We start from the raw sequence: 15,138 nt of genomic DNA, 5'->3' as shown, positions 1-15,138 counted from the left end.
AGCCCTACACCAGTAAAAGCTCCAAAGTGTGTGGTGAGGAAATATGAACCTGAATAGTTTGGATTCATAATGGCAGGCAGTGATGAGGTGAGGGTAAGCTGAATAATTATGCGGGTCATTACACATGACAGTGGCATAACACATATTTATAGCCCAGCTTGTCATCTATTTGGGGAGGTGGTCCTCGGAAATTTTTTAACAATCAGAAGTGGGCCTCAAGTAACAATTAAGGTTGAGAACCCCTGGTCTACGGCTGTATTCGAAACCGCATACTATACTAGTGGTACGTACTGATTTGGCCAAAATGTAGTATGCAGTATGCGAACAAAAGCAAAATCGACAGTAGGCCTATCCCAAAAATACCCGGATGTCGTACTGATTTGGAAAAAATCTCCAGTAGCCTATGCATCGGACCAGTCTACCTCGCCTACTGTATCCCACAATGCAAAGCACTGGAACGGTACCAACAGCAGCCAAAAACAGCTTGTTTTTTACATTTCTCGTAGCTATTTCATCACTAAATTCACTTCTGAAAATTTTTGAGAAAATCTAACTGAGAAATCAACTGTGTAGATTTTGATTATGTTTACAATTTTTCAATATTAGATGGCAAAACGAACATTTGCTCCGACGTTTTCGGAGTTTAAAAAGGGAAATATTGCAATAGTGGTACAAGGTTGTTTTTTTATCCAGTGCTTTAAGAGCTGGTTTAAAGGCTAAAGCCTGGTCCAACATACTGCAAAATATAACACTGTATTGATGTAAAGATGTGTCAATCATTTATGTGTGGCTGCCTTTTTGTTTACCTTTGGATTACAGATTGTACCTTTTTAAAAGCAGTTATTCATCGAGACATAGCTAAAGGTTTTCTATGCGTGAATCACTCTCTTTCCCTCCTTTATCTTTTTCTATACATTTTGAATCGATTGCACCTTACTTTCTCCATGTTTCTCTGTCTTCACTATTGCATTCTCCATTTTTCCCCTTCAGTCTCTCATCCCCTGTGTAAGTGGAAGTCTTATTTCTAACTGACCCTTTCCACAAACTGGCTCCCGGTTGCATACTATACTAATTCTAACATTGTTTTGAACATTTACCACACAAACTAAAAGCTCTCAATTTGTGAGTTAAAATGAAGGAGCTGTGCAACGATGAAAAAGGTGGGAAAAGTGATGTGGTAAAACAGAAATAAAGTAATCATGGTCGAAAGCTCTGGAAAAGCTAGCAAGTGAACCTTGAGTTAAGTTTTTTTGTCAAAACTGCTGTTTCCAAAGTCAAGAATAATATTTGACAGTCAAAGTAGTCAATCCTTGGAAATACACTACATGTCAGGTCCAACATACTGCAAAATATAACACTTTAACAGGTGCATACTACTCAGGAAGGCAGTCTGCAGTATGTACTGTGTACTGTGTACTGTGTACTGCGTTGGTCAGTAGTATGTAGTAGGCGGTTTCGAATACAACCTAATCAAGTCACTGATTTTTGCGACATTTCCGGTGTCTGCTGTGTCGTTTTGCTGTACGGCAGCTGTGACAGACCAGCAGTCCTGCTCGGTGGAGTTATGTAGAAAGTCAGCTGATGTTTTCAACCTGAAGACAAACAAGAACACGACATGACCTGAGATACGACAACTTTGACGCTTGTCGTACCCACCGAGCTGAAGGATATGACCGTAACCACGATGCGAGAAACAATAACACATGTCCAATAGTTGTTGTTCTCGGCGCTAGCTCCCTAGCTAAGCTAAGCTAAGCTAGCAGAGCCAGTCTGTCAGCTCTCACTCTGCAGGAAAGCAACATGTTGTGAACCAAGTACCGATGTGATATACTAAAAACCACTCAACCTGAGCACCCTGGGTGTTTTTAAGACGCTGACTCGCTGCTGGGCTGCTGTTATTTAAACCCACAATGTGGCTCCAGCAGAGACTAAAGGGGCTGCCAGGTTTGTTGTCGAGCAGCTGGGCGAGGAGACTCCTCATCGGACTGCTGCTCTTCATCATCTTCTACTGGTACCTGGGAGCGGAGCGCAGATGGAGGCTGTTCAGCGGCTCGGCCATGCCCGGTGGAGCCGCGGGGCAGTGTCTGCTGGCGGAGATCCACAGGTGGAAGTCTCTGGTGGAGCGAGGAGAGGGGATCTACAGCACACCTCAGGAGCAACTAGACACACCGTTTGTGTCAGGTAACGGACATATTCTCATTGACATTGACTCCAACAAGCTGTGGGTGGCGTCGTCCTCGCAGCCCGGCTCGGCTCCGGTCCACCAGACCGAGTACTCCCCGAGAGTGGGCGTCCATCTGGAGGGGAAGCGTGCCGAGGTCCAGGCCACCATGCTGTGGTTCCGGAAAGGAGCCGTGCTGTCGGTCCGCTGCGCTTCACCGTCCGCCCTGCAGTCATCCCGGGACTGTGTCACCATCAGAGAGGAGTTCATCGCACACAGGAGCAGACCTAACGCCTATCTGCAGAGGATCCACATCAACAACCCGTCCGACAAGGCCGTCTCCTTGGACGTGTCCTATGACAACCCCTCCTTTGGGAGCAAGTTCTCCACCAGCGTGGAGAAGCTGGAGGACAGGGAGGTAATGCTCTCCTCCGGCAGAGTGCCTGTGGAGAACAACAGGATGGTGCTGGTGGTGGTGGTCACCAAGAAGCTGAGCAGCAGGATTCAGGTCCCAGCTAAAGTAGAGTACAAAGACAACATCCTGTCAGTGGTGTGGACCTCAGAGCCCATCGAGCCCTCCAGGCTGGAGGAAACCTTCCGCACCCTCAGAGATGGAGCCAAAAAGGAGCTGGGGGAGCTGCTGAGGGCCGATGTGGAGGAGCTGGTTGTAGATCACCAGCAGGCCTGGATGGACATCTTCATTTCAGGTGAGCAATGGTTGTAGTTGTCACTGGCTCTGGGTTTTAAAGGAGCATATATATATATATAAGAGATTTTACTGCATTTGCTACAAATCACAGATGAACATACAGAAATGTCAAATAGTACAGCATGCCTTAGAAAGTAGTCAGTAAATCGGCTTAAACATACCAATGGGGGATTTTGAAAGGTCAAAGGTCGTAATAAAAGTTAAAATTTCATACGGGTTGAACTTACATCAGGGCTGTAAAAGTACTTTGATCCAGATTGATTTAATGAAGGCAATGACATAACTGTGTTGAATCAATGCATGTATTGTGAAATGCTGCTGACCGCTGTAGATCTAAACTCTGAAGTTGTTTTATGGCAGTTTATGAGTTTATTATGCTTGGTCACGTGTTCTGTCTTGGTTTTAATCATTGCATAGCCTGGCCTGGCCTGGCCTGTAAAGATGTTGGTGTTTGGTTGGATTCTTGCACCAGTGTCTGTGCGGAGCCTCAATGCATTGCTGTCTGGAAGCGTGCATATCCTCTGCCAGGAGCTAAATAGGACAAAAACAGACACGATGTGTACTTGGGTAACATTTACATCACCTTACTTTTGGTAGTTTTCTGCTTTTGACTGACTCGCTAAACAATGCTTAGCTCACATTTTCTTAAAAAAAATCTCAAATGTAAAATGCCTCAACACAAGCAGCCTTGTAAAACCCGTACTGTAAAAAGAAATAATCTAAATTTGAACAACAATCTCACAACACACACGGCCTGTATGGTTTTTATTCTAGATACTTTTTGGGGGAATATAGAAGAGCAACAAACTGACTGATTTGAAATGAATTTTAAACTTGAAGACGCATCATATAAGTGATCAGTTTGATTTACAGATTAAAGCGTTATAAGCATTTTGTGCTTTTACTAACTAACTTACGGCTCTGTTTACACACATGACTGATGTAAACAACTCTTAAATAGCTTCAGAAAACATGACTAATTTAAATATGGTAGTTGTTGTTAGTCACTGTATTGATGTAAAGATGTGTCAATCATTTCAGTGTGGCTGCCTTTTTGTTTACCTTTGGATTACAGATTGTACCTTTTTAAAAGCAGTTATTCATCGAGACATAGCTAAAGGTTTTCTATGCGTGAATCACTCTCTTTCCCTCCTTTATCTTTTTCTATACATTTCGAATCGATTGCACCTTACTTTCTCCATGTTTCTCTGTCTTCACTATTGCATTCTCCATTTTCCCCCTTCAGTCTCTCATCCCCTGTGTAAGTGGAAGTCTTACTCCTAACTGAACCTTTCCACAAACTGGCTCCCGGTTGCATACTATACTAATTCTAACATTGTTTTGAACATTTACCACACAAACTAAAAGCTCTCAATTTTTGAGTTAAAATGAAGGAGCTGTGCAACGATGAAAAAGGTGGGAAAAGTGATGTGGTAAAACAGAAATAAAGTAATCATGGTCGAAAGCTCTGGGAAAGCTAGCAAGTGGACCTTGAGTTAAGTTTTTTTTTGGTCAAAACTGCTGTATCCAAAGTCAAGAATAATATTTGACGGTCAAAGTAGTCAATCCTTGGGAATACACTACATGTCAGGTTTTTGTGAAGTTGTGCTTCTGCTTCTTTGTTCATTCAGGTGTTGAAATGAGGAAAATCACAGACTCCCACACACCATCGAGCCGCACAGTGAACACCACGCTCTACTACATCCTGTCCTCCTCCACGGCTCCCCTGCTGGATCGAAGGCTGAGTGGCGAGGAGCGCGTTCGCCTCGAGTCCAGCCTCAACTACGCCGACCACTGCTTCAGCGGCCACGCCACCATGCATGCAGAAAACCTGTGGCCCGAGCGGGTGAGCAGTGCAGCTCAGATCCTGCAGCTGGTCACGCTGTGGACTCTGACTCTGCAGAAGAGAGGATGCAAGGTGCTGGTGGCGGCCGGAGCCCACGGTACCATGCAGGGCATGGTGCTCAGCTTCGGCGGCCTTCAGTTCACAGAGAACCACCTTCAGTTCCAGGCAGATCCCGACGTGCTGCACAACAGCTACGCCCTGAGAGGGATCCACTACAACCAGGACCTCATTAACCTGGCAGTGCTGCTGGACGTGGAGGGGAAGCCTTTTCTTCACGTGTCAGTGAAGCAGCAAGAGAAACCGGTGAAGCTGTACGCCTGCGAGGCCGGCTGCCTCAACGAGCCCGTGGAGCTGACGTCAGAGATCAAAGGTCACACCTTCCCCGTGATGGTGACGCAGCCCATCACGCCGCTCCTGTACATCTCCACAGACCTGCGCCACCTGCAGGATCTCCGCCACACCCTGCACCTCAAGGCCATCCTGGCCCACGAGGAGCACATGGCCAACAGGTACCCAGGCCTGCCCTTCCTCTTCTGGTTCAGTGTGGCCTCGCTCATAACACTCTTCCACCTTTTCCTCTTCAAGCTCATATACAACGAGTACTGTGGCCCCGGCGCTAAGCCCCTCTTCAGAAGCAAGGTATAAACAGCGATATTAAAACATAACTGGAAACAAAAAAAAAACTGCAAACTGATCTGCTCTGCTCCTTTTTTTTACTTGTGCTTGTGGTGGCAAAGATTTCCTCTCTCTCTCTATCGACGCTCTCTCTGTGGGTTGGTTTCTCAGTTTTGACTTTCACCTTCTCTGAGTGAACTTTATTTTCCCATCTCACGTGGTACATGTTTGGAGTGGGTTCGCATAATAGCCTTACACACCTCCCCTCTCCCCTCTCACAAAAGGTGATTCCACATGATGACGTTTTTACTGCAGCTCTTTCCTCTAAGAGACTGGGAGCAATGAAATATCTGATCTCAGTTACAGTAAAAGCACCAGTAGAATAGTAGCCTTCATTCAAGGTCACAGACCTTGAAGTTACAATTAACCAATCGTCATTTTAGCACCCCACCTGTTCAACTGTGCTTGTCATAGTGGAATGTAAAGCGCTTGTTGATTGCAATGGAAGAAAAACAAGCACAAGAGTTTTTTTTTTTTTTCTCAAATTAGATTATTGTTTTACTGTATTTATACCGCCTTCACCTTGTTCTGACGGAGCATTCTTAAGGGACCGTACCAGTGTTTTTGCTCTTATAATAAATCACGTATACTTTACTTTAGTGACGGGATCTTTTCCAAAGTGTAATAGGTTTTTAGATTTTCAAATGTGTATTTTGTCTTTCTTCAAGAAAGCCATTAGTTTTCATTAATTTCATCATTCATTCTTGTTTGAGTTAGGTAAATCCGTTCCAGTGGACATCGTGTCTGCTTTTATTTTTGTAAAAGTTGCTTTATGTTGTTCAGTAAGGTGACATTTCAGTCCGAGCTTGCACTTGGAACGTTTAAAGATACGCCGTGTAGCTTTTGACCACTAGTAGCGCTGATGTGTTTGGATCTTATGCACACGCACACGGGCGCTGTGAAGCAACACATCACTGCTTATGGTTTGTTTTCTGTTCCACTGATGACAGTTGGTGGCAATAATGTGCCAACAAAGGCAAGCCAACGTTATCCAATGTGTTATAAAGGAAGGAAATGGATTCAACATATTTGTCACACCTGACCATTTTGTTGAGAAACACTGAATGTAGACAGAACTTTTGTTAGTTTGTTTACAAGAAACCTCCACAGTGTACCTTTTAACTTAGAAATAAGAGTAGCTTTAATGCTCACTGTGATTCATGACCTAACTAAAACACGTTTATAGTGAGTTGATTTTCAACTGAAATAGTAGAAGCCATTGAATCCGTTAAAAGTCGAAAAAAACACAATTCGGAAATCTTAAACCAAAATACTACAGCATGCCTAGAAAAGCATGCTAACATTACTGGTTTGCAGTAAAGTCACATGAACGTGATTTGTAGTAAATGAGCCATAACATTGGTATGGTCCTGTGAAATGATTTTTTTTTTTTTTAAGGAAAAACTTTACTGCAGCTTGAATTTAATTTCCGTAGCTCTGGTCGGCAGTACTGACAGTACTTTGCACTCACCAAGGGAATCACTGAAATCTGGGAACACGGCAGCATGGTGAAAAACAGGTCGATCAGTAGATCAGACAGACTGTAAACAAACCTTCAGGTTGGCCAAACTTGTTTGGAGAAAAAAAAACAACAAAGGCAAACAGTAAATGTAATTACCCAAACTGTCTGTTGCAGTCAGAGCCGGATCTACGCACAGGCATTGTAGGCACATGCCCCGGGCAGAGTGATTAAGAACATCAACTGCCTACATAATAAAAATATTTAAAAATATATGTTAAACATAGTCAGACAAAATAAACATAATTAGTAGACGCTACAATTTACCGATGTTCTCTAAATGTCTCATATGCAGGCTACTGCTAGTGGCCAGCAACTCCACATTGCAGCCTGTAACAACAACAACAACAACAACAACAACATAAGTGCATTTCAAATGTGTAGCAAATTAGCCTGGGATTATTGAATCTCATTTTCCATAGTATTTGTTATACTTTTTTGCATCTAAATTCATTAGCAATCACAATAACAATCACAATTCTCTGGCGCCACTGCTGATAATATGACATTTAAAAGTAATTTTGTTCAATTATAAAAATGTGCATGTAGTGGGGACGGAAAAACAGCCTGCGTATCGTAATCTATCCATTTAATCCGGCTCTGGTTGAAGTTGTGCACACACGGTTTTCCTGTGCAATGGAAGGCTTATTGGCATTATTCCAGGTATGCTCACTATCTGTTTGACCTTCAAAACAAGTGGTTTAGATAATCTGCTAGATAAACTGATTGCTTGTTTCTGCTCATCTGACTGCTCATGTCCAGAGCTACGAAAAATAAAACCCAAGTTGGAATAAATCTTACTTTTCCTTATAGGCCGAGATGATTGTCATTGATCGACCCAAAGCAAAATTATCCTGCAAATGACAGAAGCCTAAATTAGAACACAACGTAGTAAGGTGGTGCTAAAAGTCCATTATGTCTGTTGTCATGTAAAACGGCTACTTGTTTACAGATGTCCTTACAAAAAGAGATGTTGACCTGCTGGGCACTTAGAGAAGGTTGTGCTGCTGCAGGCTAAATGTTCGTCTCTGATCAGCATGAACTGTGTGCTCACTTTGCCAGAAGTCTTTATCTACTATTCCTTTTTTTCCCGGCGTTTTGATGATGTTTTATATTAAATCACTCAATTAAATTAACAAGAAATCTATGGGTTGGCTTTGGCTCTTCACTACTGACCTGTCACACCCTGTGGTGCCCCAATCACAGATCTCTCATCCTCAGCATGTCTGTATTTTTTCCATTTGTCCTGCGAGCCAGTGTGGATGGGTTTGGTGGTGGCAGTCAGTTTCCCAGCCGTTCTAATCCTCCCCTCTGACTTCACCAGGTCGCCCACAAAAGTGAGGATGACTGCTGTGACACCAGGAATGCTGCTTGAACGCTACAATACTATGCACACATTCAACATGTGGTAGTGGTTCTGCTTGACCTTTTGGCAGCATGTAAGATATTAACATTGGTGTGCTGGTGCTGAATAACATCTACTTCTTCTTTTGTTTTGATGTTTATTGATAGTGCAAGATAAGTGATCAACAGGAAGACACCTATGAGACATGACAAGGCAAGATAGAGAAACAACAATCAAAAAAACGAAATGGATATTTTATCCTGGATGACAGCGATACCACCCACAGATCTGCTGAGAGAGGATGTATGCAGGTTAAAACTGGTCGTCTATGTCACTTTAAGACTAAATAGGGCTGTAACTAACGATTATTGTCACTATTGATTAATCTGCTCATCATTTTGCCTATAATGATTGCCTATAAAATGTTAGAAAGTCATCAAAAATGCACACATATTTAAGTTTACATATTTAAATGTCTTGTTTCGTCCGACCAACAGAAGATATTCAGTTCATGCAAGAATAAAAAAAACAGTGAAAGCTTTGCATTTTTGCTTAAAAAATAATAATAAAAAAAGATTTAAAATTAAAATAATTATTAAAAAAAATTGCAAATTAAATTTCTGTAATGATTGAACAGCATTTTAAGGAAGCATTTAAACAGCAAGACTATTTCAACATATGGCAGAATTCCCTATTAAACGCTGATCTCACTGGAAACTAGAAATGACTCAACCAGAGTGATTTATTTTTCTCTGTTAAAGCCAGTGAGACTGGCCCTCCACCGATTTATCATTGCACTCCTATAACATTGTCAGACTCAAGATGGACAGTTTATATAACAAAAGACAACATGTGGCAGAATTCTCTATTAAAGTCTAATTCTCCACTGATTTTGTTATAGATATCCCCAATAATTAATAAATAACCAATAAATCTCAACTGTAAACTGTATCTTTAAACTAAATATTTCAATCTAACACCAACTCTCCCAAAACTTAACCAAACAGTTGTGATGGCACTTTTTTTAACCGACAAAATCATAAATTTATGGTATTCAAAAATATGATCAAAGTTGGTGGGTTTCGTTGCATACAACATGAGCGAGAAGAGAGTCTCCAGCAGCTCTGCGAGGCAGTACATAAGCATGCTAATGTGGTCACGATGACGTTAAAGGTAGGGTTTCGTAGTGCTTAAAACATTTAAATTTGTTGAATTCTCATTACAACCTGATCGCAATCAATAAATCAGATGCTCTGACAAAAAAAGAAAAAAATCTGGTATCAGCAGCTGTCACAGGACTGTAATAAACCCGTTCAAACCCGTACTATCAATAACCATGTTTGTTGTTTACCTTCATAATGATAATTGTGTGTGAGTGGCTTTGGAGGGAGGCCTGAACGTTCAGTGTTTCCGGCTTGGCGACTTTCTCGCTAGATTTAGTGACTTTTGGAGCTAGTGCTGCTAGCTACTTTCATTGGAAAAGAATTGGCAACACTGGGCTGGGTTTTTCGGTTAAATCATTTTTAAAATTGACTGTCTCAGCATTACCGACCCGACCTTTAAAGGGACTGTGTGTAACTTTTTACACATATAAATCGTTTTGTTTTTTTTGCCAGTGTGTGAACAGGTTGTAACCTACCCTAAGAAATTAGATCTTCTGCGACTTTCTGGGTTTCCTCTATCAGCCTGTAGACTGCTTTTAATGTGATGAACCCGGGCTGTTTCTACCGGGAAAATCAAACGGATGTGACATCATGCACGCTCGCGAGTGCCTTTATTTTCAGCCTAGCTTACAGGGCTAACAGTGTGCAACCATAGCTAATGTTTGGTTAGAAATGGAGTCCATTAAAGCCAAATAAACGACCAGCCCCCACCACAACTCAGACTCCCAACACAAACTCCACGGAAGAACAAAGAAACTAGTGAAGCCCGTTTTGCAAAACAGGAATGTGACCGACGTCGGGAGAAAACTAGGATCAACATTGGCCGGGCCTTCAATTCATGGTGGGACCTTTGTTTACGAGCATAACCGCGCGCAACAGGACGCTGACTGTCGTTGACTTTACGGCCACAGGTGTCACTGTTGACAAGCAATTTCTGATTCTTACATAGAGTCCCTTTAACATGCTGATGCTTAATGTTTTCCATGCTGACCAACCATCTTAGTTTAGCATGTTGGTATGCTAACATTTGCTGATTAGCACGATAAATGACCATGAATGTCTGTACAGCATTTCATGGTGATCCCTCTAATAGTTGTTGAGATATTTACTAAAAGCATGCGTGGCCGGCCCGGCGATGTCAACAAAGCACAGAGAAGCTCGGATTACAGCACACACAGAGAGAGAGAGACTTCATTCTCTGTTCAGGTAGACGTTACTCCACTACATAGCAAATAGTTGTTTGCAGCTATATTAATGATCTGGATCTCGTACAGAAAACCTTATTTAAGTTTGGGCCAAAGTGGTGGACTGACCGACAGACTGACACCGCCATCCATAGAGCCACCATGTTGATGCTCTGTGAGGTAACACTGTTGATGCAACACTATAATGTAACCCCAAATTTCAAAAGCAAACCTTTCAACCAGATGTGCACTTCATCTGCTGAATGGTCACATTGTCCTAGTGAATGAACGGGGTCATCTGCAGTGGGGCTGGAAATGGGGACATTTTTGAAATTTCCAACAGAGGAAATGGAGCAACATATTTGTTGTTCAAATAGTTTTCTGAGGACTGAATTCTGCTTTCATAGGCACTAGTTTCATCCGTGGCTTTGAGGTTTGACGTCTGCATTGCTGTCTGAACAAGGCTCAGTTAGACTGCTTCGTAGAAGTAGTTTAAAACATAGATATAAAACAGCTTTGTTTTATATCTATGGTTTAAAACCTCTATGTGAGGTTTAAAACCTCATTCTGAAGATAAATGAGACACTTCCGGTTCCCTCGTCTCAAAGTCAGTGGGTCTTTTGAATGGGGTTTTTGGTTAGATGCTTGAAATAAGGTCTGTGGTTAACACAAGAGTAAAGAGATTTTTTATTTTGTTCTACATGTCCCACTTGTGAATGTTGAAGCATTTACGTGTCTTAATAAAGGTGGTTGCCAACAAGTGGCTAAACGAGACTGCTAAACGTCATCACGCTGAACACTATAGTCCACCTTTAGCTTAGTGGTGGTGATGTGAAGTCGTGTGACTGTGGTGTAGTTGTTTATAGCCTAATATTACATTTTGACTTTGCATTTATGCTAAAAAAAAAATCATAAAAGTGGTGTTCATTTGAGAAGGTTATCTTGCTGAACAAAATGTTAAGAATCATTGTTTGTTCGCCACGGAGCTTATTTTCTGCAATATTCCAAAACCCAAAGGAAAAATCCCATTGGCTTTTCGACGAGGGAACCAGTGTGATGCTAACTTCCGAGTTGGCTTACAAAAATACTTCCTCTCTGCAGCATTCCATTTTTTCTTTACTCAGTCCACCGATTGTAAGTAAGGTTTGAAACAAACACGTTTGTGCGAAGGCTGAAGTCAGAAAGCCAAAGTGTTTCTTGCTGTTTTGAATAGCTACACACTGAAAAGCCATCCATCTTAAGTCATGTTTCCATTCACACATTTTTATGCTCATTTTGAAGTATCGCATCGAAAAAGAGTTGGGGATAATAGCAAAATCAGTCTCTCCTATAGAGGGATTTCATAGCGTTGCAGTCGGTTGATCAAACGAAAAGAGAAAAAGAAGTTGAGAGAGAAGTTCAAAACCTCTTTACGACTTTCTTACCTCTGCACGGCAGACAGATTGCTGGTTGAAGTGGCCTTGATTGTAATCTTGTCATCGGAAAGGGGGTTTTGAACGTTGTTAGCTGATCTGACAATACACTGAAGCCTTTAGAAATTCTCAATTCCTACACATGGGGCTTTATTGTAAGTCACACAAACTGAAATACTGACTACTTTCATGCTTATTGGCGTTAGCACACTTCTCCCAGGCTATCACAAAACTATGAGTTCTGTTGCCATGGTAACAATTATGGTAGTACCAATGTTGACCCCACTTTTGCTCCACAGTATATACTCTTAAATCAGAGGTGCCTGCCACATACACTGAACTAGGTGTTCATTTGAGGTCTGTGAAGCATATGATTCACATCATTGTCATCCTCATCGAACCACTCAGCGAGCCCTCGTGTCCTGTAATGAAGACTCTGCATTCATTTTCTGTTGACACTCATATAATCAGGTTTTTCCTTTAATCTAACATCTCTCTGTATCTTCAGCGCCAGGTGTTTTTGAGCTTTTCCTGTGCTGCTCCCGATGCTTCAGGATTTTTGATTTTCTGTTGTAACATGTTCTTTGAACTTTTCCTCATACCTGTCAGCCGTATATTATTTACTGTCATTAACTTTCTCCTGTTGCTTCACTAATAAATAAATCTCCCGAGTACAAACAGCCTTGTAATGCTTCTCTCTGCTGGAGAGAACAACAGGGATGAAGCAGTTACTCAGTCGGCCATGTTTTTAAAGGAAAACTATGACAACTTTGGTTTTTATCTCTGTACATTTGGCCATTGGTTTTATTGGTTAACATTGTACACACTAAGAAATCTGACTGGTCATGAAACACGAGCAGTCAGATGATCAGACAGGCTGGAAACAAACCTCAATGTTAGTCAAACTTATTTGAAAGAGAAAGAGAAAATTATAACCCAAACAGTCCGTTGTAAACGTTCATCGACTTTTTTGGACCAATCTTCAGCTTGAACATGCAGGTGTTCTGTGCAACATTAGGAGTGTTCTTACTTTTAGTGTTACCTCCCCTTTTGGTTTGTTTAAAACCAGTCTGACTGCTTGTGTTTGTAGACCTATTTCTAATGATGTAGGACGCTTTGGTGAGTACATAACCTATAGGACCGGTGGCTACTAAAATAGCCAAGTTGTGAAAGTCAGTATTTCTTTAAATGGGGGTGGGGGCAGGAGTGCAACGTGCTTGAAAGTTTAAACCCATAATTTACCACATGCTTACTTGCCACGTGTTTTTAAAGATACCCTTTTTGAGTAGGGGCTAAGGTTGGGCGCCCAGTGAACCTTTCAAACACAGTTGTGCTTCATAAAATGTTTTTACCAAACTGATCACTGTCCATCGTCAACTCATCTAAATGCATTTACACCGATCAGCCATAGCATTATGACCACTGACAGGTGAAGTGAATAACATTGAGTATCTCGTTACAATGGCACCTGGCAGTGGGGGGGATATACTAGACAGCAGGTGAACATTTTGAACTTTGAACTTTGTGTTGGAAGCAGAAAAAATGGGCCAGCGTAAGGATGTGAGCGACTTTGACAAGGGCCAAATAGTGATGGCTAGACGACTGGGTCAGAGCATCTCCAGAACTGCATCTCTTGTGGGATGTTCCCAGTCTGCAGTGGTCAGGACCTACCAAAAGTGGTCCAAGGAAGGTAAACCGGTGAACCGGCGACAGGGTCAGACCCGAGGCTCATTGATGCACGTGGGGAGCAAAGGCTGGCCCGTGTTGTCCGATCCAATAGAAGAGCTACTGGAGCTCAAACTGCTGAAAAAGTTAATGCTGGTTCCGACTGAAAGGTGTCAGAACACACAGTTCATCGCAGTTTGTTGTGTACGAGGCTGCGTAGCCGCAGACCGGTCAGGGTGCCCATGCTGTCATAATGTTATGGCTGATCAGTGTATGTGTATAAGGTAAATGACAAATTAATGGCTTCTATTCTATGTATTGCTTCTTATCGGTTGTTCCTCTTGGCCTTTGACAGATCAAGTAAATTTGATTTTGCAACATAGTTCTATGATACAAAGACCATGTTGAATATTAAAAAGGCACAAATAATGTGTTTTGTCAATGGGGATTATTGTCAAGTCAGTGTGTATGATTTAAATGTTCTTTCTGATTCAGCATATTGGAGGATTGTTTAGCTTTTTTATTTTCAGTTTGTGTGGTTTTTTTTTATCTACTCTTTATTTCATGTCAACTACTGAGTGTGCCTTAATGGAGAGAGAAGTTAATTTATTGAGTTCATGGCTATAGCCATAATCAGATTGGATTGTACTTGAATGGTTTGTGATCATGTAAAATTGAAGTTAAAAAATGTTGAATTTTGTCTTACATTGGGGAGAATAAATCAGTGAATTATTGTGAGAAAATGTATTATTATGTTGTCTGACAATTTGTTCCATGTATTTCTGGGTTTAGAACATACAAGCCACACTAAAGAAACCAGTTTTATTCAAAAATAAGATACTGTTGTAAACAAATGACACCTTTGATCACAACAGGATTGGAAAGCCGATTATCGTCGACCAGTAAACTACAGAAAGCTTCTTTTTTTTCTACAAACAGATCTTGTATATTTTGAATACCACTACTCAAGGTTAAAGCTTTAGTAGGCAGTATATTTTTTCTTTCATAGACAGCAGATGGACAGCGGAACTCAGATCAGCTCTGATTGGTTGTTTTCCTCCGGTCTGTGAAATCTTGCAGATGCAATTCGGAGCACCGGAGGACACAGAGGCACATGATTTTTTTCAGGTTACCGGTTTCATGTACTACTGTCACGATAGCGACCGTTTTATAAAAATAACTTTTTTTTTAATCATATTTGCTCCAATCTCGCCTACTTCAGCTTTAACTAACTCGGTTTTTATGATGTTAATGAATTATGTAGCCTTTTTTTTTACCTCCCAAAAATATAATAATATACTTTGGAATACAACTTTTCAAACATTTTATGGCATCTGTAGAAAGAAAACAGAACTTTATTATTGTTGCGCAAAAATGGGTACCTCAGCTTTAAAGGGGACATAGCATAAAAAACTCACTTTTTCAGTCCTTATGCACATACATTTGGGTATCTGGGGTG

At 41.4% G+C, this 15,138-nt stretch overlaps 1 protein-coding gene across 3 annotated transcripts; it reads left to right on the top strand.

The window, feature by feature from the left end:
* Positions 1-1,484: 1,484 nt before the first annotated feature.
* kiaa2013 (KIAA2013 ortholog) lies at positions 1,485-14,426 on the top strand. 3 transcript variants are annotated; one of them, XM_074643079.1, is made up of 5 exons: positions 1,485-2,868; positions 4,502-5,355; positions 8,235-8,318; positions 8,423-11,154; positions 11,215-14,426. In XM_074643079.1, the coding sequence occupies exons 1-3, from the start codon at positions 1,911-1,913 to the stop codon at positions 8,283-8,285; spliced, it is 1,863 nt and encodes a 620-aa protein (XP_074499180.1). In that variant the 5' UTR covers positions 1,485-1,910; the 3' UTR covers positions 8,286-8,318; positions 8,423-11,154; positions 11,215-14,426. The 3 variants fall into 3 exon arrangements, with proteins under 3 accessions (XP_074499180.1, XP_074499181.1, XP_074499179.1); XM_074643080.1 differs by lacking the exon at positions 8,235-8,318; XM_074643078.1 differs by having other exon boundaries at positions 8,235-11,154.
* Positions 14,427-15,138: the final 712 nt, after the last annotated feature.

The sequence above is a fragment of the Sebastes fasciatus genome, chromosome 8 (genome assembly GCF_043250625.1).
Source record: "Sebastes fasciatus isolate fSebFas1 chromosome 8, fSebFas1.pri, whole genome shotgun sequence".
NCBI classification, from domain to species: Eukaryota; Metazoa; Chordata; class Actinopteri; order Perciformes; family Sebastidae; genus Sebastes; species Sebastes fasciatus.
This window is presented reverse-complemented; position numbering and strand designations above follow the sequence as displayed.